The 27,236-nt window shown below is 36.1% G+C and overlaps 1 protein-coding gene across 3 annotated transcripts in view; it reads left to right on the top strand.

The window, feature by feature from the left end:
* PHIP (pleckstrin homology domain interacting protein) overlaps positions 1-27,236 on the top strand; it is a 106,692-nt gene that overhangs the window by 43,681 nt on the left and 35,775 nt on the right. For 2 of the 3 annotated variants that reach the window (XM_030944816.1, XM_030944817.1), the window contains exons 16-20: positions 9,748-9,876; positions 14,935-15,160; positions 18,049-18,186; positions 19,862-20,045; positions 20,706-20,829. In XM_030944816.1, the coding sequence (XP_030800676.1) occupies positions 9,748-9,876; positions 14,935-15,160; positions 18,049-18,186; positions 19,862-20,045; positions 20,706-20,829 (801 nt within the window). The remainder of the gene's footprint in view (positions 1-9,747; positions 9,877-14,934; positions 15,161-18,048; positions 18,187-19,861; positions 20,046-20,705; positions 20,830-27,236) is intronic. The other variant, XM_030944818.1, reaches the window with a different exon arrangement.

The raw sequence follows: 27,236 nt of genomic DNA on the forward strand, positions 1-27,236 counted from the left end.
TACAATTTGAACTCTAAACTGGTCATTTGAAGCAACCTTCTGATTCTTTTGGAGGAGAAGGAAGAAAAAGAAAAATCCTAGCTGAACTTGCTCTTCCCCTTTCCCACTTTCAGCTTGCTTTGAAATGACAAGTAACTCAGTTATATGTGTGAAAGAAAAGCTTTAATCTCCCCCAGAAACACCACTGTTCTCCTCTGTGTAAATGCTTACTCTCCACTTAGTAAATCTTGCCCTGGAAGACCATATTGGTAATTCAAAACAAGCAGTGTAGCTCTTAGTGCTTGAATTGGTATTTGCCATTCTTATGCCCTCTGTCCCAGTTTTATGGAAATGGTCAGGAAATTGGAATAATACAAAATAAACTTTAAAATGGCAAGGCCTGAGGGGCAAGCTGATGTGCTTGTTGCATTGCTACTGGAGAAGATACAGGCCACCGTTCAGTTTCTTGACTGTTTTTGAAAGACTCTGATCCTGGAGCTAAGGTATGCTCTTTCACTGAGACTTAGAAGGACAACAATGACTTTGGTAGCTGTAGTTGGTGAAGGTAGGATGAGGCTTCTCATCCTAGGGTCCTAGGTCCTAGGGAAAAAAATAGTTATTTTTAATTTTTTAAATTATTTAACTGGGGCATATTTTGTTCTAAGTCTCTATATCAGAATTCTAGCTATTTTCTTTGTTCTAGGCAGTGTTCTACTAGAAGCTCATGATGAAAAGTCCCACACTTTCATTTAAAATGCATTAGTTACATTTTATGTAAATAGACATTGTATACAGAACTAGAAAGCTTGTGACATGTTGTGATTTACATGTGTTCTTTACAATATGTTTTAATTTTTAATAGGTTATGAAAGCTAAATCTTAAATATGAATATTTTTAAAACAAAGTAAGGATTTACACACTTTTGTGTTTACTTAAAAAGGTTTAATAGCTTATCAAAGATTTGGTTAGTGTGATGAGCACAGTTTCTCCCATATGTGTCAAAACCCAAATTAAAACAGATACAATGTAAGCAGCTGAATTGAAAAGTGACAGTTTTCTAATAAGTTTAAGTTTTGCACTTGCAATTTCTATATAAATTTAGCAGCACATTATTTTGTCCAACTTCATTTATAATTGTCAGCCCAGAAGGATCTTACTTAAAATTTTAGGATAAACCTATATAATGGATTTAACTCCATTAGCAAAGATGTGTTTCTTTTTTGGAATTTTTTTTTCTTCTAAATTAAAATTATGACAGCTAAAAGAGAAATGGTGAGGAAACTTTTATTTCTGAAAGGATTAAAGAACATATTACTGGAACCTTATGTAAATAGTTACAGATCTTTTTAGCAAGATAAAGTTATATGACTTGGCATTGTGTTATCACATCAAAACTTAAATGTAGTCATTCTCTTTAACAATTGTATTAATAGGGAATAGCAACTCCAAAGTTCTTGGTACTGAAAAACTCTTTAAAGAACTTAAATATGAACTATTGTTGAACATACAGCGCAGCAGGTATAAGCTACTTTATCAGACCTAGCAAACTTGGAGGGCTGATTTTTTGCTTATGTTCTTGGTTGGAGTTGGAAAAGTACTGCAGAAGGTAATAATTCTTAGGGGAAAAAACCCAAGCCAATAAAAATCCAAACCAAATTTAAAAAAAAAGCTCAGAGCTTTGCAGCAGGGTGAAATTGTTACTGACTCTACAAACGTTTTAGTTATAGAATTATAAAATACCAACATCTCCTGCTTTCAACTGTAGAATTGTAAAATTTGAATGTCTTATCCTGTCTTACCAACTTGACTCATAGCTTGAGTTGGCTTCCCTAATGTAGTCTCAAATATGATGGTTCAGTGCTTCTTATCAGAAAAATGAAAATACTAGCTGTGGTTGAGAAAGCTGGTCAGGATTTCTTAGCAAGACATGAGGACCAGGTATTTAGCATGACTGACTTAATGTAATTGTTTTACCACAAATTCTAGAGAAAATAACCCAGAGGGGAAAATTTACCACAGTTTCTTTATGTAGTTTTCAAACCAACATGTGTTATGGCTCTCTAAGTGCTATTTAATTTTTAGTGAAGGGGTTAAATATTGGTACGTTAAAAACCACATAATTGTAAATGAAATTTTTAACGTCTATGCATCAATGTCAGTTACATGAAGTGAGACAGTTGTGTAAATAAACTTTACTAGAGGCTTTTGAAAAACTGTGGTGGTTATGTCTGGTTATTCCTGAAATACTGTTTGTAAAGAGCAAAAGATTTACTTCGCTGGGAGACCTCTGTGTGTTACTTGAAGATAAGACTCCAGGATCTGCTTTTCCACTTTAAGAGTTACAACATAACTTTATTTCTAACAATTACTGTTGCAAAAGTTAGGTAGAAGAAAAGATGTGTTGGAAGGATCTTGGAATGGTGCAAGACCACTCATTAAAACCTTATTTACTTTTAGCTCTGCTGTAGTAGCTTTCATTTGACTGCATTCAAACTTCTTATACAGTGAAGAGTGCTTTCCTATGATTGAGAGAATATACTCACAAACTTATTTTTAGATCTCTTGATTTTCTGGCCAATCTTGAAGTTAAGACCCAAGCTCTTATGACTTTGCTATCCCAAAGAAAAAACACTGACTTGTATTGGTCCTTAGTTTTCTTTTTCAGGTTGCTTCTCTGTTGAGAAGCCTTGGGCTGAAGAAACAAAAAGTGGATATGATAAGGTTGTTTTGAAGGTGATCTCTGAAATTCCGTTATTTCATTTGATTGCCTTTGAAAACAATTGGAGTAGTAGAATCAGCAAACAGATACTAACCTATCTTGTAAGGTTATGCTTATCTGGTTATGTGAAGATTATAATTGTATCTCTCTAAATGTTGCTTTTATTTAAAATGACGTAGTAGTGAAACAGATTATACTTAGATATGCTGGCATAAAATCAGGAAATGGGGTGATACATAATTTAACAAAGCAATAATTGTATTTAAAACATTAAACTTGTTTTTGAAACTGAAAATGCGTATTGCCGTGCATCCAGTGAGAAAACTTTGAAGCAAGTGAGTACATTCATGCTAATTTTGTTTTACATTCACTATGTGAGTTACCATGGTGAATACCTACCTTTTCATAGACAGATAACAAGTAAATGTGTGTAAATGGAGATAAATTTTTTATATCATTTATATATTATGTATTAAAATAAACCCAACCAAAACACACAAACTCAAAAACCCCTCAACCCTAAAATCATCTCACACGATGATGTTAAGGTTGAAAGTTATGGCTACACAGAAATTAAGGAATAAGATGACTGAAGATAATGTCCAAGTGTTTTGTCCCCAAGTCTGTAGCAAACTGATTGTCTAATGTAAAGTTGTCTGGTGCTATTCCTGGTTCCATGCGTTTCTTTCCAAGTCCTTAATTACTTTTCTAGGATGTGTGGTAGTTGCATTGCATGATTCTTTTTTAAGCTTATACATTTTCTCCAACTTTTAAACAATGTATCTTTTGAAAAATTTTATTAGAAACACTTTCTTAGCTTTTGAGAGCTTTGGGTATGTTTTATATTTATCTGGGGTTATTAGCATAAGCAGTGAGAGAAGTCGTCACGTACAGAACTTGGCCATAAAAAGGTCAAGTTGAAGCAGCTGCAAGAATTTTCCTGATTTCTACAATGAAAATTGTGGAGGGCGTAATTTTGATCCTATTAATGGAGGCTCTGCAGTACAGTTGAAGAATCAGACTGTCTGGATGCAGTAATGTATTGGTTGTCTACTTGCCCAGTCTCTCTGCCCTCTTTACACATTTTATGTTTTTTATATAAATCAGTCAAAAATATTAGAAAACCCATGGAGGTTGTAGTAGGAATGTATTTCTATTTTTTGTGAATTTGGGCACACACATTCCCTGTTAATGACTGTTTTAATGTTTTAGTGCAGTTTAATCCTTGTTTTGTTTAGAATTTACTGTCAGTGTTACGGCATTAACTGATTCAGGTTAAAAGGGTTTCTTCCTGCAAGTTGTCAATCAAGCAGAGACCACTGAGTTGCAATTGGATTTTTCTGTGTGCTCTTGCTCCTTCAGAGAGCTGGTTGTTAACTGTCCTTTATTTTTAGCTTTAAGTGGGCACTTCATTGCAGGCAGTTCCTATGCTATGGCTACTTATGTCTGTGTACCTTAATGTTTTTCCTGCCCCATCTTCTGAAGTCTGATCTTCCACTGATCTGTGTGATGTGGTTTCTTATTTTCTAATTCTACTTCTACTTTCAATGTGAACTGGCAAACTCTAAAGCCATGATAGCATTATCATATCACTTACAACATTTTTTTTCTTTCCTTTAAACCTGTCAGGCCTTCCTAGGTCTTTGTTAGCAGCTACTTGATTAGTTTTAGGCTGAATGACCTACCAAAAGATTGGAAGTCTTTGTCTAAAGAACAGTGTGAAAGACCAGGTTCCATTTAGAACACCTCAGCAGAATGGTCTTTGTGTGGATTTTCTGCCACACAAGGTGATTTTTTTTCACTAATGTCTGAAAGACATGACTTGCTTATATGAACAATGTAACTTCCAGTGGGAACTAGAGATGTGAAAACAATATTTCTTATGTTGTGACTTTCATAAAGACTTTCACTTTCAGTGGAATTATGTAGGATTGTATTTTTAGGTCAGGTTTTGTAGTTATGTGAAATACAGAATGACCTAAGTAAGGTTATGGATGGATTATTTTGAATCAGTTTGTCTATAGTCCTTCTGTAACGGTTTGAAATTTTTGAGAGGCTCCACCTTTGAATAGCACATAAGAGCATATCCTGAGAAACAGACTCTGGAGAACAAAACCAGCATAATGCTCTAGTAGTTCAAATAGAAGAAGCCAGTACTAAGTTTGCAGGAGGTATAGTAAGAAAAATCTTTATAATACCAAAAAAAAAAAAAGCTGTAAATAATTTAAATACATATATATATATATATATATATATATATGCCTTTATATAACTTCAGGCATCCACAGGGTGGGTGACCTATCAGACCTTTTAACTGATAGATTTTTTTCTCCAGACATATGCAGCATTCCTGAATAAATAACTGACTTGGCTGGTAGGAGGATAGAAACATTTTTAGTAAATATGTTACTCTGAATTTAATTATTCCTTGTTTTCTTCCTACCATTTCATCTCTTGTTACTGCTCTGGGAGCAGTGTAGAAGATCTGCTGTTTTGTTTTTTTTTTAATTTTTACAAACTGGCTTAAAAAGTAAGTCTGCTTTCCACTCCTCCAAATGAGTAGCAACCTTCTTTAACTTTGCAGAAAGTCTGTAGGTAGTTTTTGGCTTACAGAAGTTTTTGGCATGTTGTCACTGAAGATTTTTCCTTAAAGCAAAGGAGAGCATAAACCTACAAAGGAACTTCCAGATACTTGGACGCTGGTTTGACTTGAGCAGTTATGATGTAGTTTCATCACTTATAAAAGAGATTTTAATAATAATTAGTGCTGCTTTCTTTGCTAGTTTCAGAAATTTGTTCTAGCATACCATTGTTTTTGTTAGAATCTTAATTTCAATTTTCAAGTCTGGATATTGCTTGTAACTTAGATTCATTTGTTCTTATGAATATAAGTAGAGAAGTTCTCATCCTCTTTAAGGTCTTTTAGTATAGTAGTTCTCTTCCCGCTGCAAGCCTTTTAGTATAGTCATACAAAATAGTCCTCTGTCCTTAGTGTTCGTATAGAGAAGCTGAGCTCTTAAATTTTGTGTTATCATGATGAGTGACTCTGTAGCTGTTCCTCTTAGAATTTATTCATCTTGAACCTGGGAAGGAAAAAATGTGTACTGCTTTGGAAGATTTTGTTCTTAGCATTGTCTATTTGTCTAGCACATATGCACTTTCTTTTCTGGGTGCACTTCTGGTCTGGTTTAGAGTTGCAGTTTTCATTTTGCTGCTGTGTTATATATAATATATTGCAAAGAATACACAGCGATCTTTTTCCCTGTATTTCCAACTAATTGCCTCAGTTCCTTAACATGAAGGATGGATTCTACCTCAGGCTAGTAGAGGTTTTAGTTCACTGATTTTTATTTGTCTTTTTAAACTGTGCTGGTGACTAGTAGTGGAAGATTTTTTAGAAATGTGTAGTGTTATTTTATGCAGACTGAGTTTCATTATTTTTTTTCTGGCAGTAAATGTGCTAGTAAGTTATTTCTAATAATCTTATTAGGTTCATGCTCTTTTGCATTTTGTCCTGTTGGCTTTTAATTGCTTGAATTGATATAATTTATGCTATCCCGAATTTGTTCTCGGTAGATAATTCACTAATGTTCATTTCATCAAAGGGCTCCTATTTTTTATTTAGTCAATAACAGAAAGGCCTGTCTTGAAAAACTTTAGTAATAACATCCTTTTAGCTCTGTATGTCTTTCCGAAATCAGTAACTTGTTAACCTTTCTTTATTAAGTTTGTCTACTCTGCATTTCTCCTACTAATCACAATCATTTCAATCAAGTTTAAGTATCATGCCTTTGAAATCTAGCTAGGTTGAATGAGTTATATTTTCTTGGCATTGAAAAATTAGTTATTTTTCTGAAGAAAGTCTCCTAAATTTCTCTGGTACTCTCTATTAATTTTTCATCTTATTTGAATTTTTTACTTTTTCTTCCATGTCTTATACTCTTCTTGAAAAGTAGGGTTTAGCTATTTCATACTATCTATTGATAACAGGTCAAAAAGGCTTATTACTGAGCTTGCTATGTAAGTGTTATTGTTCTGTTTCCATACAACAAATAATTTTTATGCATTTAAGACATTACTTTGTGTACAAGCTTGACAGCTCTATTCTCCCTGGTTTGGGGCAAACAATAAGCTTTCTTCAAAACTGAGAGGAAAAGTCTTCCCTTTTTCATTCTCTTATTTCATTATCTTTCCTCCATTCTGGATGTACCAGTGTCCACATGTTTCCTTGCTAGAGAAAATATGGGCAAACCGGACTCTTCATTCTTGGAACTAAAACTAAAAATAATCTTTACTTAATCCTCATTGTATAGCATCACTGGTTCTTCCCTGTTTAGCTGAAAAATCCTTGCTACCTGCTTTGCTACCAGGAGTGTCTTGTTCACTTTTCACAGCCTTTTGTTGTGACACAGCCTTTGTTGAAGCACTGGAACGGGATGTAAGAGAAACTGGGGGCTCCCCATCCCTGGCAGTGTTCAAGGCCAGGTTGGATGGAGCTCTGAGCAACCTGGGCTAGAAGGTATCCCTGCCTATGGCAGGGGGTTGGAACTATGTGATCTTAAGGGTCTTTTCCAACTCACATAATTCTGTGATTCTATGACAGCTCTTAATTAACCAGTGCTTTTTCTGCACTCCTGAGCAGTCTTTTCCCTTCACAATTGATATCCTTATATGCAGCAGGGGAAGGTTCAAGACAGAATAAGCATTCTAAATCTTCTTGGGATACAGTCTTTATGTAGTTCTTGCATCTTTGATTTAAAAGAGATGGACAGGGGAAGGCAGCTTCCTTCTTGCTGAAATTCTTTATCTAACCTGCTGAAGTAACAGCTTCACTGATTTACTACAGCTTCCCTTTTTGCAACTTAATGTTTAGTTTCCATTTCAAATGACTATATTAGCTTTATTATGAAAAAAATATCTATTGTGATTTGTCACTTATTAATCCTGAAATAGTTTTATTGAAAAGAAAATTCTACTGGGTAGAATTTGGTTCTCTGGTCACTCTGGTTGACTTTGTTCTTTAATTTAGAATAGTAATTATATCTTGGAAGGTTATCCTCAATGGTAGTTTTTGTTCCTATAAGAATCTTTATTTCCAAGTATTTGTACTTCAGGCTTGAAGGTTTGTGCTGAAAGGTCTTAGAGTTGCCCTTTCTGGAAGCACTTTTTAAAACCAAATTCTGGGCACGTTTAGATTAAAACTATTTGCACTGCACTTGTCCCCAAATAGTTGAACACTATTCTTTACATAAGAAGGGAATGTTTTCTGAATAAGACTCTAATTTCCGGGGGTTTCTTGAAAATGGTCCATCCAAACCATTTCTTGATGGAAAGGATTAAAAAACTCATCATCTTAGTAGTTGGATTTTTTTCCTTCTGTTTATATTTTTCCCCTCACCATGGTTAGCAAATAGTTCTTCCCACAACATGTATTGTTTTCCTTGTAAAACAAAAGGTAGTAAAAACTTAGGCTGAACCATGAAATTCTATTTATGAAGGACTTCAGCATTAGGAAGCTTGATACTGATGTTTCCTTTGTTGGAAGAAGGGTAAGGGAACAGAAATCTACGTATAAAATTTCTTTTCCAATTTTGAACTGTGTTTCTGCAAAGCTTATTATTGTGGTGAAATTCTGTCTGCTTTCCACCTGCTTTCCCAGACTGTCTCCCTTTAATACAGTGAGCTTTCTATATGCAAAAAGCAGCACAAAGTTGTAACTTTGCTGTGGTAGTTGGATCTTGCTTAGACTACATTAATTCTGCATTCCTGACTGCTGTGATGTTAGTGTCACTTGCTTGAAGTTCTGTTTTTATTTTCCATCCCTTTCTGTGAGATACTTCTGTTCATTTCTTCTGGAATGATGGGCAAAACAGAACGTAAGACTTGCATTGGTTTGTGGTCCTCTTTTGCTAGTCCAGAAACTCATTTGACATTTAGGGAAATTACCTGTAGTGAGAAAGACCTGAAAGCAATAGATGTAGCAGCCTCTCTCGCTGGGGGGATGTGCAGGGGTGTGGATATGTTGTAAGACTGTGGGGAAAAGATTTAGAATTCTTGCCTTTGTCTCAGCCTGTAAGAGAGTGAAAACAGTACATATCTCACAGGATTTCTGAGGCTTTGTTAACTTTTTAAAGTAATGCTGATGGCCTCTGGAAGGTGCTGCAGAAGTTATTGTCTGAAGGCTGAATATCATTGTTTTTTGTTTTGTTTTGTTTTTTTCCCCCTTTCCTGGTGATATATAGGTGTGCCACAGTTAGGGAAAGAATTTTGTTTGGTGTCTCTTTAAAGAAAATGCGAAAGTGCTTTGCTGGGGAGAATAGAAAGGGGCTTTCTGAAGAGGTGCTGAAGACATGAAAATTCAGAGTGGTGATTGGTCACCTCTGCTTGATTGACAGGTTGCAGGGAAAAACAAAAACCCATTTGTTCTGGCTTAATGGAACTGGAAAACAGAAAATGAGTATCAGGTAAAAATTCCTTTTTTAAAATCTTTGCAGTTCTCCTATAAAAGGTGGAGTTTTTACGCAAATTTACTCCTTCCCCACTCCAATAAATTAGGAGTAGGAATTACAGAAACAGGTAGTTGCTAAGCTGTGTAATGTGGGTTGTCTATGTCAGTGCGTTTTCCAGGGGGCAGGTGTTGTGGAACACCCCGCAGCAGCCACTGCTGCTGGGGCAGCTTAGCAAGAAGGCAGAGGATGGAAAGGGTGTAGTGACTAAGCCCTGATCTGGGCCCAGCTCTCTGGTTAGGCTCATTAGCAGGACGTTCAAGGGGAAGCTTTTATTTTCACTTCCTATACTGTGCCTGCTTTGTGGATAAAGTCTGTCAGTTTCTACTGCTATCAATTTGGAATCTTTCATGAGCATTATTACAAAATTCACTGAAAAGTGAATAGCTAAAAAAGTAAGCTTTGTTTTAAAATAACTTCCATCTAGCAGTATACTGTCATACAGATTTTATAATAAATTTCAATGTCAGCACCACAGTTTGAGAATCCTAATTGAAAATTATTAATTTCTGTTAATTATTTTGTATGTTGATGTATTTCAGATTGAAGGACAAGGGCATGGTGCAGTTTTCGACTGCAAGTGCTCTCCTGATGGACAGCATTTTGCATGTACTGATTCTCACGGTCACCTTCTGATTTTTGGCTTTGGTTCCAGTAGCAAATATGACAAGGTACAGTGCAAAATGTAAATCAAAATGTTTGTCTGTGTTGAATGCATTTGTGCAAACTTCTTCAGAGCTTCATTTCAAGGGGGTGTGTCTTGACACAATTTTGAGCCATTAATATGGGATGTTTTGGATCCCTTTTGTTGACAATGAGGTTTCTTTCACTGTCTTTTTTTTAAATTATAGAAACATTCTGTTAAGCTACTGTTTACATGGGAAGTTCAAAATAATAGCAATAATAATAATAATAATAATGATAATTTAAAACCAGAATTCAAAATTAACCAGTCACTGTCTACTCTCAAGTGACAAAGTTACAAATATCTACTAATGGATTGACATGGATGATGGGAATAAGCTACAGTGGAACTGATAATAGTTACACATTCTACTTGAATTTTTTTTCTGCTTCCTAACTAGGCCTAAAAAATGGGTGTGTAATAGAACTAGTTCCTGCTATCTGTATTTAAATATTGTATAGCTTATGAGAGAATTATTTACATAAAACGTGCTTGTTTTAGTGATGCAATTTTATGTCTGCTAATGAAGTACCATCATGAATACCTTTGTGCTTGCACAGGAGTATTCCACCATTAGTGTGATTTAAATATTATATCTTTATTCTAATGTGTATTATCTAATGTCTATTCTAATAGTCTACATTGTGCATTCTGAGTGTGGGTGTCTTGCCACAGACCCTCATGACTGTAAAGATATGTGGTGTTGTTTATTTTCCTTTGTGGAGGAATGTGCTCTGGGAACCATACAGGTTTGGAGTGTCCACAGGTTCTTGGTTCTTCATTTAGCACCCAGAAAAGAAACGAGGTGTGCCTGTTCTCCCTTTTCCTAAGACTTAAGTAGACCTATCTGCTCCATTTTCATCTGTGCTTCTGGTAGTTGGCACTTGAATGCTGTTGGTGAAGTGCTGTATTTTGGATCTTGCCTTCTGCTTTGGATCTTTGGACTCAGGCAGGTTTTGAAAGCATTTTGGCAAACAGCAGTGCAGAGGGACCTGAGGACGGAGTGCAAAAGGAATTCTAATCTTTATCTTGTAAGCTACTGAATTTCTTTCTGTAGTCTTACAGAAGGATTTGCATTTGGGGATTTAGTTTTTCTCCTTGTTTCTCAACTATGGTTTGAATTCCTCACTACTAAGCTGCTGTTGCTATCCCTCAGTTATTACTATCTGTGCACTTCCCCTTCCATTCCAAATAAAACAGTAGAGACATCACAAGCAAGGAAAATCAGGATTATCAGATAGTTTTCTTTGTGTTTCAGGATTCTTACTCTTCTAGACTTTAAAGGCTGTTGTAATAGGAGCATTTTTCTCACCATATCTGTGGATTGTTTCAGGTTTCTTTTTCTCTCCAATTGTTTTGGAAGAATTTAGGAATTTAGTTCTCTGCTACTTTGAAATGCTGGGAATTAAATTGAAACTGTGAGTCTTTTGGTCTTTGCTATGATAGATCAGAATTTTCCTTTATGCTGCTGTTTGAGAATTTACCTGTGAAAGATTAAATGTGTTTGTAGAATGAATGCAGTTGCTTTTCCCTGCTTGAATTCTACAGACCCTTGGCTCTCTTGGGGTTTTTGCTGCAGCCCCTGAGAAAAGATTGTTTTAAACTTTTCACTTATTGAATGATTTAAAATAATCCTCTAACTGGTTGATGTGCCAATGTTACTCTTGGCATTCTTCATCATAGCAGAAATGGGACCAAATAGGATTTATTTGTTACCACTTTAATCTCAGTCTTCTACTCACAGAAAACCCAGCTTGGAAGTATCTGGTGTCTTCCATGTGTGGTTTATTCACCTTTGCTTTTGTCTGACCTGATTTATGAGAGAATGTTACTACAGGTAGGTAGGTGCTGGAGATGGCAGGGTTTTTTTCTGTCTTTCTCCCCTCGGATACTGGAGAGGGTTTCAGACATCTTGTCAGACTATGATCTGGTAGGATATGCGTTTTTTTGGCCTTTAAAGTGTTTCCTATCTCTGGGGAAATTAATTTTACAGAAGAGAGAAGGGTGGCAACCTGTCCTGTATTCCTGCATTTTGGAATTGACAGTGATTATAGCTGAGATGGTGTTAATTCTACTGAGAGAACAAGCTCTTATTTTTCTACATCTTTGCTTTTTCATGTTATGTTCAGATAGTATCTACACTTCCTAGTTGACTGGAACCAATGCCTAGGCTTTCTTTGCCCTGTGGTGTGATCTTGGCCACAATGAAGGTGAATGGGGTGGGGTGTAGGCTTTTTGTTTGGGGTTTATGGGTTTTTTTGTGGGGTTTTTTCTTTCATGATATTTTGAAGTAATTCTTTTATGGGGGAAAATAAAAAGAATACATGTGCTGATTGTCTAGGGTTGCTTGAGCCAATCTCAGCTGAAATCTGAGTGTGTCATCACCAGAGTTGAGCCAAGTTCACTGTCAGCAGGGCATGTGCACTTCAGAAGTTCTTGATTAGGTGGAAGCTTGGCCAGGAGTGACTAGCAGTTCTAGAGTGTAAGGTACTATTCTGTTGATTTTAAATCATAGAATATTCTGAGTTGGAAGGGACTCACTAGGATCAAGACCAGCTCCTGGCTCTGCACAAAGCACATAACGTGCCTGAGTGCATTGTCCAAATGCTTTTTGAACTCTGGCAGGCTTGGTGCCGTGGCCACTTTCCTGGGGAACCTGATCTCTGAGCTTTCTAAGGCATTTGTTCCTGCAGACTGCCCAAACCAAGCACTGTCACCTGCAAGTTGACAGTTCCTGTACAGTGGATTGGTGCAGTACTGGGGAAAACCTCTTTGTGCAACTGTGCCCATTTGGAGAAGGTGAGCATTCTGAATGTGTAGTTGGAGGAGAATCTATCTATGGAGCTCAGACCTTGTGGAAAGCTTTTGTGCTCATTCCCAAGCTGGTTTTGTGAAGTCATATGAAAAGAAGACTCTCACGCAAATGATGATGTGATATCATCTCATTGTCATGAATTTGATCTCTAATAGTATATAAACAAATAAGTCTCATTGTTAATACTTCTGGCTGGTTTTCTGATGGAATGTCTAATTCTTCTGATTTTTCTCAGGATAAGACATTTTCCTGGATTCCAGTAGGGATATTCTACCTGAGAGTTGTTCTGAGTCTGTGTTCTCCAAGAAATGCCACATTATCTTAGGGAGTAGAAAATTGTTATTTTTTATACTATTATACTTGATTGCAATATAGGGTGCACAGAGGTGTAATTGCAACAAAGTCCCTTGTCATCTTGTACCAGGTCTTCCCTTTGCTCACAAAACCTGGGATGCAGGCTACACTGTACAGCCAAGACACAACATAATAAAACTCACAGGTTGTATGACCTTGCCATTTAAAACTTTTTTCTCAGTGTGGGAAGTACTTGGCAGGAAGACTTATACTAAGTGTAAGTAATGCATATTCCATTATGATTTTCACAGACATTGTAAGTCCTCCTTGGGGACCTCTGTCTCTGTCATATTGAGCTATTGTGAGATGAAGAAACAAAGGTGTTCATCAGGCCTTGATTCTGTCAGTCGACACATGAAAGCACTTTTATCTTTCTCATTCAGCCTCTGTTAACAAAGAATCTGGCAGCAAGATTTCATCCAGTCAGCTTTTTTACTGCAGTGGGATATCACCTTGTCCATATGTATTTTGTAAGAGTAGTCTTTTAAATCTCTGAAGTGAATTATTTTCTACTGCATCTTTCTTTGTATCTTTCAGATTTCTTCCTGTTGTTATTTTTCTGAGCTTTTGTGAGGTCTAGAGCCCATGAGATCTCTGATTTTTTCCTAATTCTTTTTTTAAAATCCATATCATATGGATGCACGTTCTGATGTTGCAATTGACAAATGTTTGTTGTCATCTTTGTTCCTGGTCTTCTTGCTTCCAGGGTGGGGGACATTTGTCATTGAGAGACCAGACCTCTGAGTAGCTGCTATGATCTCTGCCTTACTGATTTCTACTTAACAAATTACTAGAAACCATGTTATGGATTGGTACTGATAGAGCATACTCTCCAGAAATTAGAGGATGTTCTATGACAACTTGGGCATTCCTCTCTCCATGCTCCAAAGACAAGATTTTTTGAGATCTCTATACATTGAGGCAATCATTTAATTGTTTTCATACTGCACTGGAAATCTTAATTTGTGTGAATGATGATTTTATGATTTGATTTTCACTTGTTCATTCAGTTCAACTGAATACATGAGCTGCCACAAGGTTTGCTTGCCAGTAGGTGGTTCTGGGATGTGTAGTATATGCATCAACTGCTCTCCTATTCACTTTCTTTTCTCCTTGCACTTCAATATCTTTCTTATTGCTCAATACTGAGATACCTGTACCAGCGAGGAATTGAGCATACATCGTTTTATATTTATTTGGACAAAAATGTTCTTCAGTCTTGAGGGTCTGTGGAAAGTCATCTATAATAAATTAGGAGCAGGTGGACAGAAATAAAAAAGAAAACTTCCATTTTTATTTTGAAAAAATAAAGTGAGAAATTCAGTTTTTAGTTTGGCTTTATTTTATCAACTGAAACTTGTTCTGATATCTAGCATTATAGTAAGGATATATATATTTTGATGATAAAATATTTGGCAATACTCTCATGCAATAAATATTTTTCCTAGTCTTCTGCCTGCACCATATCTCATAAGTCTGTGACACAATTTTTTATTATCAGAAAATTTATTCATATATTCAGACTGTAGAAGAAAGTTTATAAACCTATAAACATTAATACATTAATGCTGTATTTGGTCAGATGTCTTCTAGTAATTAGATATCACCCCATTCCCCTATTATTTAAATGCTTTCCACCCTCAAACATGTGGATTATTCCCTTTGCATTGTTACATAGAAAAGAGTACTTTGAAACAAAATAATAATGGAGTCATTAAATTTTCCCCTTTAAACTGAAATAAGCACATCAGCTTATAGCCCTGTTTTTTGCAAAACTGACCATGAGTACCACTGTTAAAAATAATCTTGGCAGTTCTCTTCTGTATGCTTTTGTAATAGGTTCTTTAAAAAATTACAAAATGACTTTGTTTACAGATAGCAGATCAGATGTTCTTTCATAGTGATTATCGGCCCCTTATCCGTGATGCCAACAACTTTGTCCTGGATGAACAGACACAGCAGGCTCCACACCTTATGCCTCCCCCATTTTTGGTTGATGTGGATGGCAACCCTCATCCTGCAAGGTATCAAAGACTAGTTCCTGGTCGTGAGAACTGCAGGGAGGAACAGCTTATTCCTCAGATGGGAGTGACATCTTCAGGTATGGAAAATTTCACTTCACTGACCAGTAGTCTATCTAGTTACCTTCAGTTGTTCTACACTTTCACTTTGTCCTTTTTCTTCATTTATGGGCATAGTAGTTCATGTAGTGTGGAAGAATTGCAATGTCTTTGGCACTGGTTGCTTGTGACAATTTCATTTACACTATTGTCATCAGTCAAGTTGGCACTTGTTGATGCTACAACACCAGTTAGCTCAGAGTTCGTTTCATTACTGGAGCAATGTATAATGTTGTGTGAACCTCTCAGGTATCTCTTTGGGATAAGATTTCCTGCTTTAGAAAACCTAGGAAATAGACTGATCTTCCACAGATCAGTTAGAAAAGGTAACACTTACAAGAACATCTCTTAAGCTTTGGTGATATGGTTAAAGAACTAAAGACATGAAAGAGACATAAAATGTAGGAAGTTCCTTGTAAGTTTTATTCTCATGCACATGACATGAGAAGAGCATGCATATATTGGGCCGATGGCTGGCTGTTGGAAACTGCCTAAAGGTGTTTCACATGGGTAGGGATGGAAAAATAATGCCTACTTATATGTTACAAATTTGATATTAGTATGAATAAGCCAACTGGTGACTGGTGAAAGTAGCTTTAAATGTTTTCAAAATAAGCGTTGTTAACTATTTGGATATTCTTGAAAATATATGAAAACTGACTGTTGATATAAATTGTAGTTCATATGTTCACGATACTTAAACCTGTGGTGTGTCAGACATTCCAGGAAGGTAACTGAGAGTGTTTTTACCAAAAAATTTCTTTATCCTTATTTGTAGATCTCAGGATTACGGGGCAGTGAATGTTTAAGCATTTTTAGGGGAGGATTTCCATATTTCCTCCAAAATTACAAGAAGAAATGTTACTTGAGAAGCAACTGTAAGAAGGAAAATATCTTTCCTGGTGAATGTAAATTTCTTAGTGGCTTATGAAACAAAATTTTATTTTTAGGGAAGGATGTGACTTTATTTCATTGTTACAGTTAAAGTGTGAATCCATTGCATTGTGAAATTCTCCAAATTTCAAAGTGTCCTGGGCACATTCTTCAATGTATCTTGAAACAAGTTAAGCTCTACCCACAGACCCAACAAAACTAAATTTAGTGATCTGTCTGCATGACACATCAATGCCTATAGGAAGATGATGTCCATAGCATTTTGTTTAATAGCAGGGAGCCATCCATCAGCTTGACAGGTGATAGACAGACACAAGACATTTTTCAACCTTTTTACAATATAGCAACAATGCAGTTGTATGCAGACCTAAACAACATTTATATAGTTTATATGTTCCCTTCTGCTAAGAAAGTTCCTTTTCTTTCTGAAGCTTTGTTGTGGAGTTTGATGCATCTCACTCAGAGCACTGACCATTCATTTCTTTTTAAGTTTTCTGTAGGGATTTCTAAGAGTAGGGGGAATTCAGATAGTCATACTTGATTTACTGCCTTAGTGAACTTGAAGCTCCTTTAAACCAGATGTTTTGAAAAAATCAAGTATACACCAGTGTCTTCATTATTTCATTTAAAAAGAAACCACTTGCTGCTTCTTGCTAAGGCATTGTCTCACAGGCTAGATACATAAAAACATTAATTTTGTTTAGAGAGCAGTTTCTTTATTTAAGATCATTCTTGGATTATTAGTATTATTTCCCATTGTTCTCAGTAGACAGTTGTCTGCTCATGAAATTGGCAAATTAATGTCTCACTTACTTACCTGACTCAGAAAACATCCAACTGTCGTTATACCAGAGCTCTTTCTGTTATTCCAAGGTTCTACTGCTTTAGGGATGTTGACTTCAATAACCTTTAAAGCCTGAGAGCACTATCTTAAATATTTGTTTTTTTCTGCATACTGTTAAGAGATAGCAGCTTCTGTTCAGCCACATAATCAAAGCTCTTCATTTCATAGCACGATTACTGTAATATCTAGTCTTTGATCTTGCAAAGTGCAGTTTGTACTGTGATATTTCTTTGGAATCATGCTGGAAAAATAGTCTCTATATCTTGTTTCTTTGAACACTGTTATTCCTCATTACAAAATTTTGCAAGTTCTGCTTCTCTTGACTAGAGCTTCCCACCATTCCACTCCACCCTCTCACTATTCTGTGTGGAGATGTCTGACTTCTTTTTGAATCAGTACTGTAACCCTTGTCTTTTTCTCTATACCTCTCTAACTGTTTTTTGTGATCATTATAAGTATGAAAAGGTTTTGTGGTGTTCATGCTTATGTGCTGTGTATTTTGCTTGCTGCTCAGAAACAGTATTATCACCTTGTAATCACTTCTTTGGAACTGTTTCCCATCTTCTATTCACAAGACCTACCCAAAAGGAGGTTTCTTGGCTGTTTTACATACCAAAGAAAATGAACATTACTTGATCTGTGCAGTCATTATGTCCATGTGGAGCTCAATTAAACATTTTTACTGCTTCATTTTCTACAGTATAGATAATTATTTTCTAATTCAGTTAGACCTTCTTGATGTGTTTCTTTCATTGAAGCTTATAAAGTGTTTTTTAATGCATTTGAGGCAGGCTAATCTTGCATTTGAACAATTTGCATTGACTGAGCTGACAAACAACAGTTGTATTAAGCTTCTGTGGCTTGCTGGCACTTGATCAAATTTAGCGTTTTAATAGAAGTGAAGTGTGGTCATCTTGACCCTGCTCCAGAAAATATAATGCTCTCAAATATATTAAGAAAAGAAGTTGTCCTGTTTTAAGAAATGGCTGTTAGAAAAATAAGCATTAGTTTGTAGCTACATGTGATAATTTACTGTACTTGTTTAAAAGCTAAAACTTAGATGAGCTGTCTGTAACATTAATCTCCTAGAAATTTACATTTGTGTATTGTTCTGTATATTTTACTTCACAGGATTGAATCAAGTTCTTAGTCAGCAAGCAAATCAAGAAATCAGTCCGTTGGATAGCATGATTCAAAGACTTCAGCAGGAGCAGGACCAGAGACGCTCTGGGGAGGCAGGAACCAGTGGTACCAGCCGGATAAGCAGAGGTAGATCACTGGGGGATGGATGTTGAGGCTGGGAGTTGGAAAACATAAATCCCTTTATATTGTTCATGAACTGGTGCATTTTGTTGAACTGGTAGAAAGGTATGCAGCTGTAGAAAACAGTACCGCTTTCCCATAGTTTTTTTTTTTTGCCTTTTGCTAAATATTTGGCTTCTTAACATTACAGATTTATCTTTGTTATTGTCTCCTCACTCAGGGAAATGCAGCCCTTAGGAGTAACTACCCTACTGTTTAATCTGGAACTGGCCACCTAGTTGTTTGAAATCTGACTTCTTTTAAATTAGGATACAGGAGGAAGAAAAGTGGAAGGTGTCCTGGTTTAGAGCAAATTTGGGAGAGAGTCCCCAAAGGAGCTCTGGTAGGAAGGTAAATTCAATCGGCCCCTCCGCCCGACTGGGAGAAAATACCTCCTTGGAGAAAAGTGGAAAAAAGCTGTTTATTAAACAATAGAACCTAAACAATATTAAACAATAAAACCCCTTGCCGCTCTAAAAGAGATGACAAACTGAGAAACCCCCCATCCTGGGTTGCAGCTCAACCCACTCAGTCTCTGATCAGTCCTTCTGGTGCTGGAATTGTCGCAGGCCAGGCCCGGCCCGGCCCAGTGGCCACAGGTGCAGCTGCCGGTGCTCCCCTGGGTGTTCAGTCCAGAGCAGGTTCCAAGAGGTCCAAAGAAAAGGGAAAAAACCACAGTCCAGGGAACTTCTTTGCCTCAGCCAGCTAAAACTAACTAAAAGCAAAGGAGAGCTCTCTGTCCTGCTGTCTGTTCATCACAGACAACACAGTCCAGGGAGAGGAATCTGGAGGAGTGAGTCCAGTGTCTGAAAACAAACTGCACACTTCTTCTCTCCCCCCTTCACTCTCTGCAACAAGTCTTAAAGGTGCAAAACTTATTATTATTCAGCATAAGCAAATGAGACGATCTGGGGATAAAAGCATCGTATAGTCAACCCAGGACAGAAGGAAATACTTATTTCTCTGCAGAGTTGTTCCATGTTTCAGTGTCTTGCACTAGAGTACACAGTAGTTTTCAACACTTTAAAAATTATGGTTAGCAATCCACTAGAGTAATCAGGATTAGCTTGTGAGTGTAAGGATATGGAAAAATGTTGATATTTTGCTACTGTGTAGGTGTTCGAAGGCTCTTGCATGTGTGTGTGGCTTTGTTTTGGGTTGGTTTAGTTATTTTTAACCTCTTGGTCATTTCAGTTTTTTGTCTGTAATTTTACAGCTTGATTCCTAATTTCCAGGGTTGAGGCTTCCTTTTTTTTGAAGGTAGAAGACTGTTTAAGGAGCACACTGATTCAGTGAGATACCTCACTGTTTTATAATGCAGATCTAGAGTGCAGTAGCAATAGTCAGCTTTGCCTAAATGTTTTCAAAGGTATTTTTAAAGAAGCAAACATTTGCTTCACTTCAGATTGTTGGTACACCTGCTTCTTTTCAATGTGAATTTTTAAACAGGGTGCTGCAGCCCAGTAGCTGTTTGTACTGTGTTGTGGTGACTGTAGAAATTGCTGAAATACTTATACTCAGTTTGTATGATTTCTTTTGAAGTAATAGATAAAGTAATTTTTTCCATTTCTTTCCAAGTCTTTCTTTTCTAATGCTTCCCTAAGAATTTCAGATCAAGAGCTATTGCTTTTTGACTTTTTAGGATCTGTAAGCTCTACCTCAGAAGTACACTCCCCACCAAATATAGGGTTAAGGCGCAGTGGGCAAATTGAAGGTGTGCGTCAGATGCACAGCAATGCACCCAGAAGTGAAATCGCCACTGAGCGGGACCTCGTGGCTTGGAGCCGCAGGGTGGTAGTGCCTGAATTGTCTTCTGGTGTGGCCAGGTAAACACAGATGGAGAATTTTACTGTGGTGAACTTAAATGGAACATTAAATGGAACCGTTTTGGAATTCTTATCGCCATTCACATTGTTATTTGTTTTCTATTTTGTCATCTCAAATTTCTTACAAAGTCAGTTTCAGTTTGAAATCACTTGTTGATATATCGCTTGAAAAATCTTGTAACTCCAGAAGAATTAGGAATAAAATTTGTCCTTCTAATCAATGACACAGTAATTGAACTTGTATAGGCAATGGAATTTAGTTGCTTCAATATCTTCTGACTTCTAGCATAAGATTGTATCCTGTCATTATGTAGTGTTTTATGGCTGGAATACTGACCTAAACTATTAGGTCCCTGAGATGAATTTTGATTTCTGAACTGGAACTTTAATTTTTATCAGTAAATGATGAATACTTAAATCAGTAAGTCAAAAAACCTACTTGCCATAGTCAAGCATAAGCTGCTCTAGTTTAATAAAATAAGATGAAAATCTTACTTTGTTTGAAAAAAGCTAATTTTAAAACCATATGCTAACTGTAAAGAGATGAACTGCTGCTCAAAGAATGCTGTAGATGTTGAATGTCTATTCCCTGGTTTGGAATAGATCCTCTTAGTTTTAGTAATGTCCTTTGAAGTTAACATCTCCATTTTCTTTTTTCAGTAGGCAAGAAGAATGGAGAACAGCAAAGGGAGAAGAAGAAATAAGGGTGTATCGATCAGAAGAGAAAAGAAAACATGTAATGAGTCACATTCCAAGAGAAAACAAAATACCTACTTTCTCTAAGGTAAGTGGTCCACATGTACCTTATCACAGAATGAAGCATAAAATGTAATTCAATAAGCTGGGTCACATAAATTTACATTCTTCTTCTCAGTTTTAAATTTACAGACCAGGGTATGGGAGTTTGTTTGCCTCCCCAGAATGAGGAAGCCTGTCTGTACTGATGTTTCAATATGTTCTTAATAATAAACAACATGGATTGCTTTCAGAAGTGGGGAGAAATCCCTGCAAATCTGGCATTAGGGACATGATTTGCTGTAGGGAGTCTGTCACTATTAATCAATACACCCCTCTGCTGTTGTCTACTGTTTGACATACTGTTCTGTGGAAAGATTGTATTAAAACTCAAGTCACACTTCTTAAGTTTAACAGATTAAATACATCTCCTAATAGATAATGGGGTATTTTCTCTCATAGTACCCTAAAAATCATATTTTGGGCTATTATGGGCTATATCTAAGTCATGCTTTTTCTAGAGCTGGGAGTACATTTTCAGAAAAGATGAAAGCAGGATAGGTTAAGTAGAAGGAAATAAGTTGTATTAAGAATTAGATTGTCATAAGCAACATGCTTTTTTAAAAATATGACTTGCAAAAGATTTCAATCTTGCATATTCTTGCTGGTTACAAAAATTGAAAGATACATATTTTATGTTTACGGAAAGCATTTTAAGTCGTCTTTGTTTAAAATTAGTTTTATCTATCAATTGCACATGCTTATCTATGCTTTTCTAGCTAAATAGCCAATTATGTTTTTGTAATAAAGGAAGTGAATTTTAGCAATGGTAAAGGAGAACTCATGCTTTGAGTTTCATAGTATGTTTAATATGGAGGAGATTCTTTTCATCCTCAAACCAAAGCTTGTAAAATACAGCTTTCAGGAACACCTGCAAATTGTGGCAATTGCAATTGAAAGGCAAAAATCACTTACAGGATATAAGGTGGAAAACTAAATAAATGAAATAAAAAGAACAAGTAGACAAACAAAAGAGCAAAAGACTACAGCTCTTAAATTCATTAGAGTACCATACTTTATGCCTGTGAAGGAAGGAACTGAGATTTTTTTCAATCTGAAAATAAGTAAATTTCAGATGCTTTGTGGTGATTCTGTAATTTTTAATAACGATTAATTAATTTCATATGTGGCAGAGTAAGTTTGAAATGAGCAAGTTTATATTTGATATTAAATTTGAGTATTGTTTTGCTACATTTTTCATACCCAACCAAAGTAAATATTTCAAAAGAAGTGATGTGAGCAGTCCCCTACTCACAGTTCCCTAATAAGTTTAAATTTCTTTATTTAATTTATTTCTTACTTTTTCCTTCAATTTCTTTCTTGTATTAAAATCTCAATGCATTGCTATCTTAAAAAATGATCCTGATGCACTCTTTTCAGTTCTGCAGGCACCAACATTGTGTGTTTTCCCAAGATATACTGAAAGAAATTTGTTCACTTTTGTCTCCAAACTTTATGCCACATGACAGGACTCATGAATGAAATACCAAGACATCAGAAGTCTTTAACTCTTATTTTTCTTTTGGGAATAATAGCAAATGGGCCTGACAAATTCACATTTAACAAAGTATTTTCCTGTCTTGAGGGAATGTATTTTGGTGCTGAATTATATAGTTTCTTTTAGTTTAGTTAAACAGTTGCACTGCTCATGGGTTTCTATTTTTTTTCCTTGTCTTTTGCTGCAGCCTAGTCAAAAGATCCTTCCTGATAATGTGAATCCATACCAAATTACCATTAAATTTCTAATTGGTTTACAGTTTTCTTCTAAAATATCACTAGGACATAAAAGTTTAATGGAATTGGCTAGCTGGTCCAGCACTGTGGTTTTAGCAATTATTTTTATGATATCTTTGCAACAAAGAAATTTAAAGCAAATGTTTTTTTAAAATCCTGTTTAAAAAAATTTTTTTTGATCTCCAAACTATAATGGTAGCAGTGGATCTTTTGGGCCCCATATTTTTATTCCAGATATTTATGTCCTTGAAATCCTTCAGAGCAACTGCTACTTAGGAATAATTTTCTTCAGCTTCATATATTTACACCTGGGGGGTTCTGTGAACTGGATTCTGGATTCTCAGAATGTGAGGGAGATAACTTGGTAAATCCTTTAGTCGCTTTCTGCCTTTGTTCTGAGAAAATAATGAATAACCCCAGGCAATTGTGGTCTTTTCATATGAGTATGTCAGTAAATTTTCTAAATACTATTACTGATATACTTAGTAATACTTTCAGAACACTTAAAGCCTTCATAAACCCTACTGAATACTTTTTTATAACACCTTGGGATAAAAAAATGGTATTCTTCCATAGCTGATTCTTCATTAAATACATCTCTTTTTGGAGGACTTAGACTGCTGAGAAGTACACTAATTCAAATCTCTTGAGTAAAATCTCAGAGGGATTCAGAAATAAGTACATATCCCATGGGCTTTAAATAAGCACGTTTCAAGAAGAAGAAGGTGTTTGATCTTGAGTGATTGAGTCTCACAATTCAATTAACTGCTTTTTATGATTTTTATGATTTTTATGATTTTTATGATTTTTATGATTTTTGTTGTTGCTTATAGTTAACATGAGCAATACTTTTGCTCAGGAGTGTCTGAGCAACAGGAAGAGTGAATTGGAGTTGTCATCTTCTGTAGTGTTCACAATAAATTCAAATAAACACCTGGGAAGAGAAACAAGATTGACTGCAATCCAAAAACTGTCGTGCAATATTTTTAGGGTTGTTTTAAGTAGAAATTAATAACTTCATTATGGTTGTTCTTCTGTTGCTGTTCTTTTACAGTGGCAGTGTGACTTGAAATACAAACTGTGTTAGGTTGAAGATTGAACTGGAAAGCACAGTGCAAATCTTTCTTTTCCTTGAGAATATCCAGTAGGTTTTGATACTAATTCCTTGTAAGTTATACTACAGTATTGTTGCAAGACTATTCCTTATTGCATAGTGAATTCTTACAGGTTTAATGAGAGAATTTATGAGCTAAAGGAGATGGGGAACATGTCTAGCAAAATACAGGGCATGACATTTTCTTCCAGTAATCTCTAGACCTAAGAACTACAGCATCAAAATTCTAGAAAATGTCTTACTCTATAGAACTGTCAGCTTCTCTGGAAGCAGAGTAAAACAAGGCTTGTATTTAAAACATTGTCTTCATAGGAAAATTCAGTTGTAATTCATACCAGTAGGAAATACTGGTTTTTACATCAACTTCTGAAATTTATCAGGTGTATTCATATAATAATGATAATCATGAAATAATATTTTCTTCGGTTTCCTTCTTCCCTTCTAACTGAAAAAAAGTCAAAAATACAGAAATAAAATGAAAAGATGGGCAGGAATGAATGTTATTAGCATTTTGGATTGCAAGGTGAAGTGTAGGTCAATAAGGAAGAACACAGAGCAGCTGTACTTACATTTTGAGGAGATTCCAAAGTCCTATTGCTAATTTTTAATTCAGGGTCATTGTAGGGTGTGTTAAAAGTAATCTAAAATTATAGCTCAGTCTTTCTTCTTTAACAATATCTGCAATTTAAATGGAAGTCACAGAAGTGTTCTGCCATTGAAATCCCACATTTCTTTGACACAGGTCATACAGAAAAGTGTTTGAATGTGATTGCTTAAGGGACTAATGGAGTTGTGGGGGAGAAACTAAAAACTTGGGGTATTTTGACCTGAATAGTTTTTAGTAAATAGTATTTAGTATAACTGACCCGCAGGTTGAATGACAAACTTGGTTTGACTTTCAAAGTCATTGGTGAGGATTAGAGTTTTTTCTATTATTAAACAAAAACATTTAAAAAGTAAAGAGCAGAAACTTGAACCCCCAATACATTAATGAAAGAGGATAGAATGGATTTTTTACATCTTCAAAATCGAACTGTATTTCAAATTGCTTGTTTTCAGGAGCAGATGAAAATTGAGATAAATAACATGCTTACGTAAATATTCCCAGTCCAAGTACTTAAGAGGATTAGTCTGTTAAACTACTGGGATTAGACAATTTTAATAAATATTTAAGAGTGTGAAATTTCTGTACACTAGAGGGTTGATATGATGTGTGTCCTAGTAAAATGTGACAAAAATGGAAATATTCCTCATTATCATTTAGTGGAAATGTGATGCCAATTAACACGGGAAATTGTTATGGATGGACAAAAGCAGGCATAAGCCTCTGTTGTGCTGGGTGCAAATGACTGTGTAAACTAACAGAACCCAGAGAGGAGCAACTTTGTACTTTGTTCTGCTGAAAGTGGCTTATTTTTGTTCCACAGAAATAAGTTTTTCTACTTACATGTTATTTAAACAATACTTCCAATTAAATCAGCAAGATGTTAAGAGGAAAATAATCTAAAACTCCAGAACCTAGCACTTAGTGCTTCGTGTCTGTTATCTCACTGCTTGTGGAACAGTTCTTACTAATTTTTTACATACATGTGATGTGATAAGAATAAAAACTAAGTAATTACAGACACTGATTCAGACTTGAGGAGAGTGTGGAAGGGTGCTCTTTAGCCAAAGAGAAAATGCCAGGGCGAGAGACCTATTTAATGTTGGGGTTCTGATACAGGCCATATGCTTATGCCTTGTCCCTGTTAAACTTCCTAGTAAAAGTTAATTCCTGTTGGCTTAAGGAAGGAAGGATCATTTTCACATAAAAATAGATTCTGCTGGTTAGGAAATACCATGAAATTGCTACAGCCAAAGCTTTCCAAAATTGCTTCAGCCCTGTATGACACTGCAGCAAAGCTGTGCTTTCCAGTGCTGTCAGAGTCGTAAGGACCATAGAATGCAGTGTGGTCTGAATTGTCAGGGCATCACTGGGTTTCCACTGTATCTCTCACAAAAGATGTTACCAAGACCCCCAGCAGTGTCCAGTATCCCCCTCAAATACAGGAAATGCCATCATTTTTATTTCACAGAAAAACTTCTGTCAGGAGCTGTAATTTCTGGTGTATCAATAGATGTGCTCTGATACTGACTGAAAGCCTTGGACAAGGTACAAGGTACTTATCAGCATATATGACTGCTCATCAAAGTGTTTAGAGAGAAAGTGATGATTGAACTTCAAATCATAAGTTATCTTGGCTTTATTTCCCAGCCTACTGTTAGAGTTGAGAGTACAATTTCAAGCTCTTTCTTTAGGTTATATATTGAGGCAGAGGAGGCATCAACTCTGTTTCCTCAGTTATAGTTGAACACGCTGGTGATAATTACATTTTGTGAGAAAAAAAACTGTTGTACTTTATAGTCAAACTTTGACATTCAACTCCACTCCTCCCCAAATAAATAAAGTTGCATCTTCACAGCTTCTCTTCAGATTTTGAAAAGTAAAGATGAATAGGAATGATGTTAAAATGCATTTTTTTGGCAAGATGAGGCAATTGTATACCTTATGACCACTTTTCTAATCCCTGCTTGAGCAGTGGGTTTAGACAAGGTGACATCTAGAGATCCTTTCCAACTTCATTCTATCATTCTGTTACTCATGGATAAGTACTTGTGGTTTTGTTTTCCTGGGTTTTTTTTCTGTTCTTGTTTTGACATTGTATCTTTCCCAAAGCATCACTATGACCCATTATTTATACAGTGGTATTGCTTTTTTCCATGTGGGAATGACTGGGGCGGAGGGGCTGGGTTGTTGTTTTTTCCCTCAAGCTTTGAACTGCCAAAAGAAAAGAACTCTTTTTGGAACCAAAGAGTAATGCCAAGTGCTTCAGTTTTCCAAGCATCTGTAGTTCTATTTGAGTAGGGAAAAGCTGTATTTATGATAACTGTTTGAGAAACCTCACCTCTGAAGAGAAACAGGGAGGTAAGGATTTTAGGACTTTTGTTTCTAGAGAGAAGACATGAACATTGCAGTCAAGCTGTAATGTAGCTTCTGCAAAATATGTCCCCCTTATTGTAATGGATATTTGACTAAATTGTTTCACTGGGGTTATGTGGTTCCATTCTGTTGTCCCTGCTATGTCCCTACTATGTTTCATGGTGAAAAAGGCACAGTGCAGTAGCAGAAAGAAGTTGCTATAGCACTGGTTTTTGTGACCTTTTTGCTTCAGTAATGGATCTTGAAAGCTTGATGAGAAGTGAGCAGCCCCAGAAGGCTGAAGGACAGAAGGCTGTGTGATGGGCTCAGCCACTGGGCTCAGGGCTGCCTTGGAGCTGTTCTGGGTCAGGTCAGAGCAGCTTGAGGAGATCCCTTGTGCGCTGCCAGTTTGAATCCAGCAGGAGGAATGAGTGCCCCAGGTCTCAAAAGTCTTAGGCAATGTTAAAATGCTGATGGCTGAGCAGTCCCGTTAGAAGTGTCTCTGGTAACTGTGCTGTCAGTGATAACTTCCCCAACTAGACAGAAGGACAGAACAACAGAAGCACAGTACTCACTGGAAAGAGCATGG

Source organism: Camarhynchus parvulus, chromosome 3, assembly GCF_901933205.1.
Source record: "Camarhynchus parvulus chromosome 3, STF_HiC, whole genome shotgun sequence".
Taxonomy (NCBI): domain Eukaryota; kingdom Metazoa; phylum Chordata; class Aves; order Passeriformes; family Thraupidae; genus Camarhynchus; species Camarhynchus parvulus.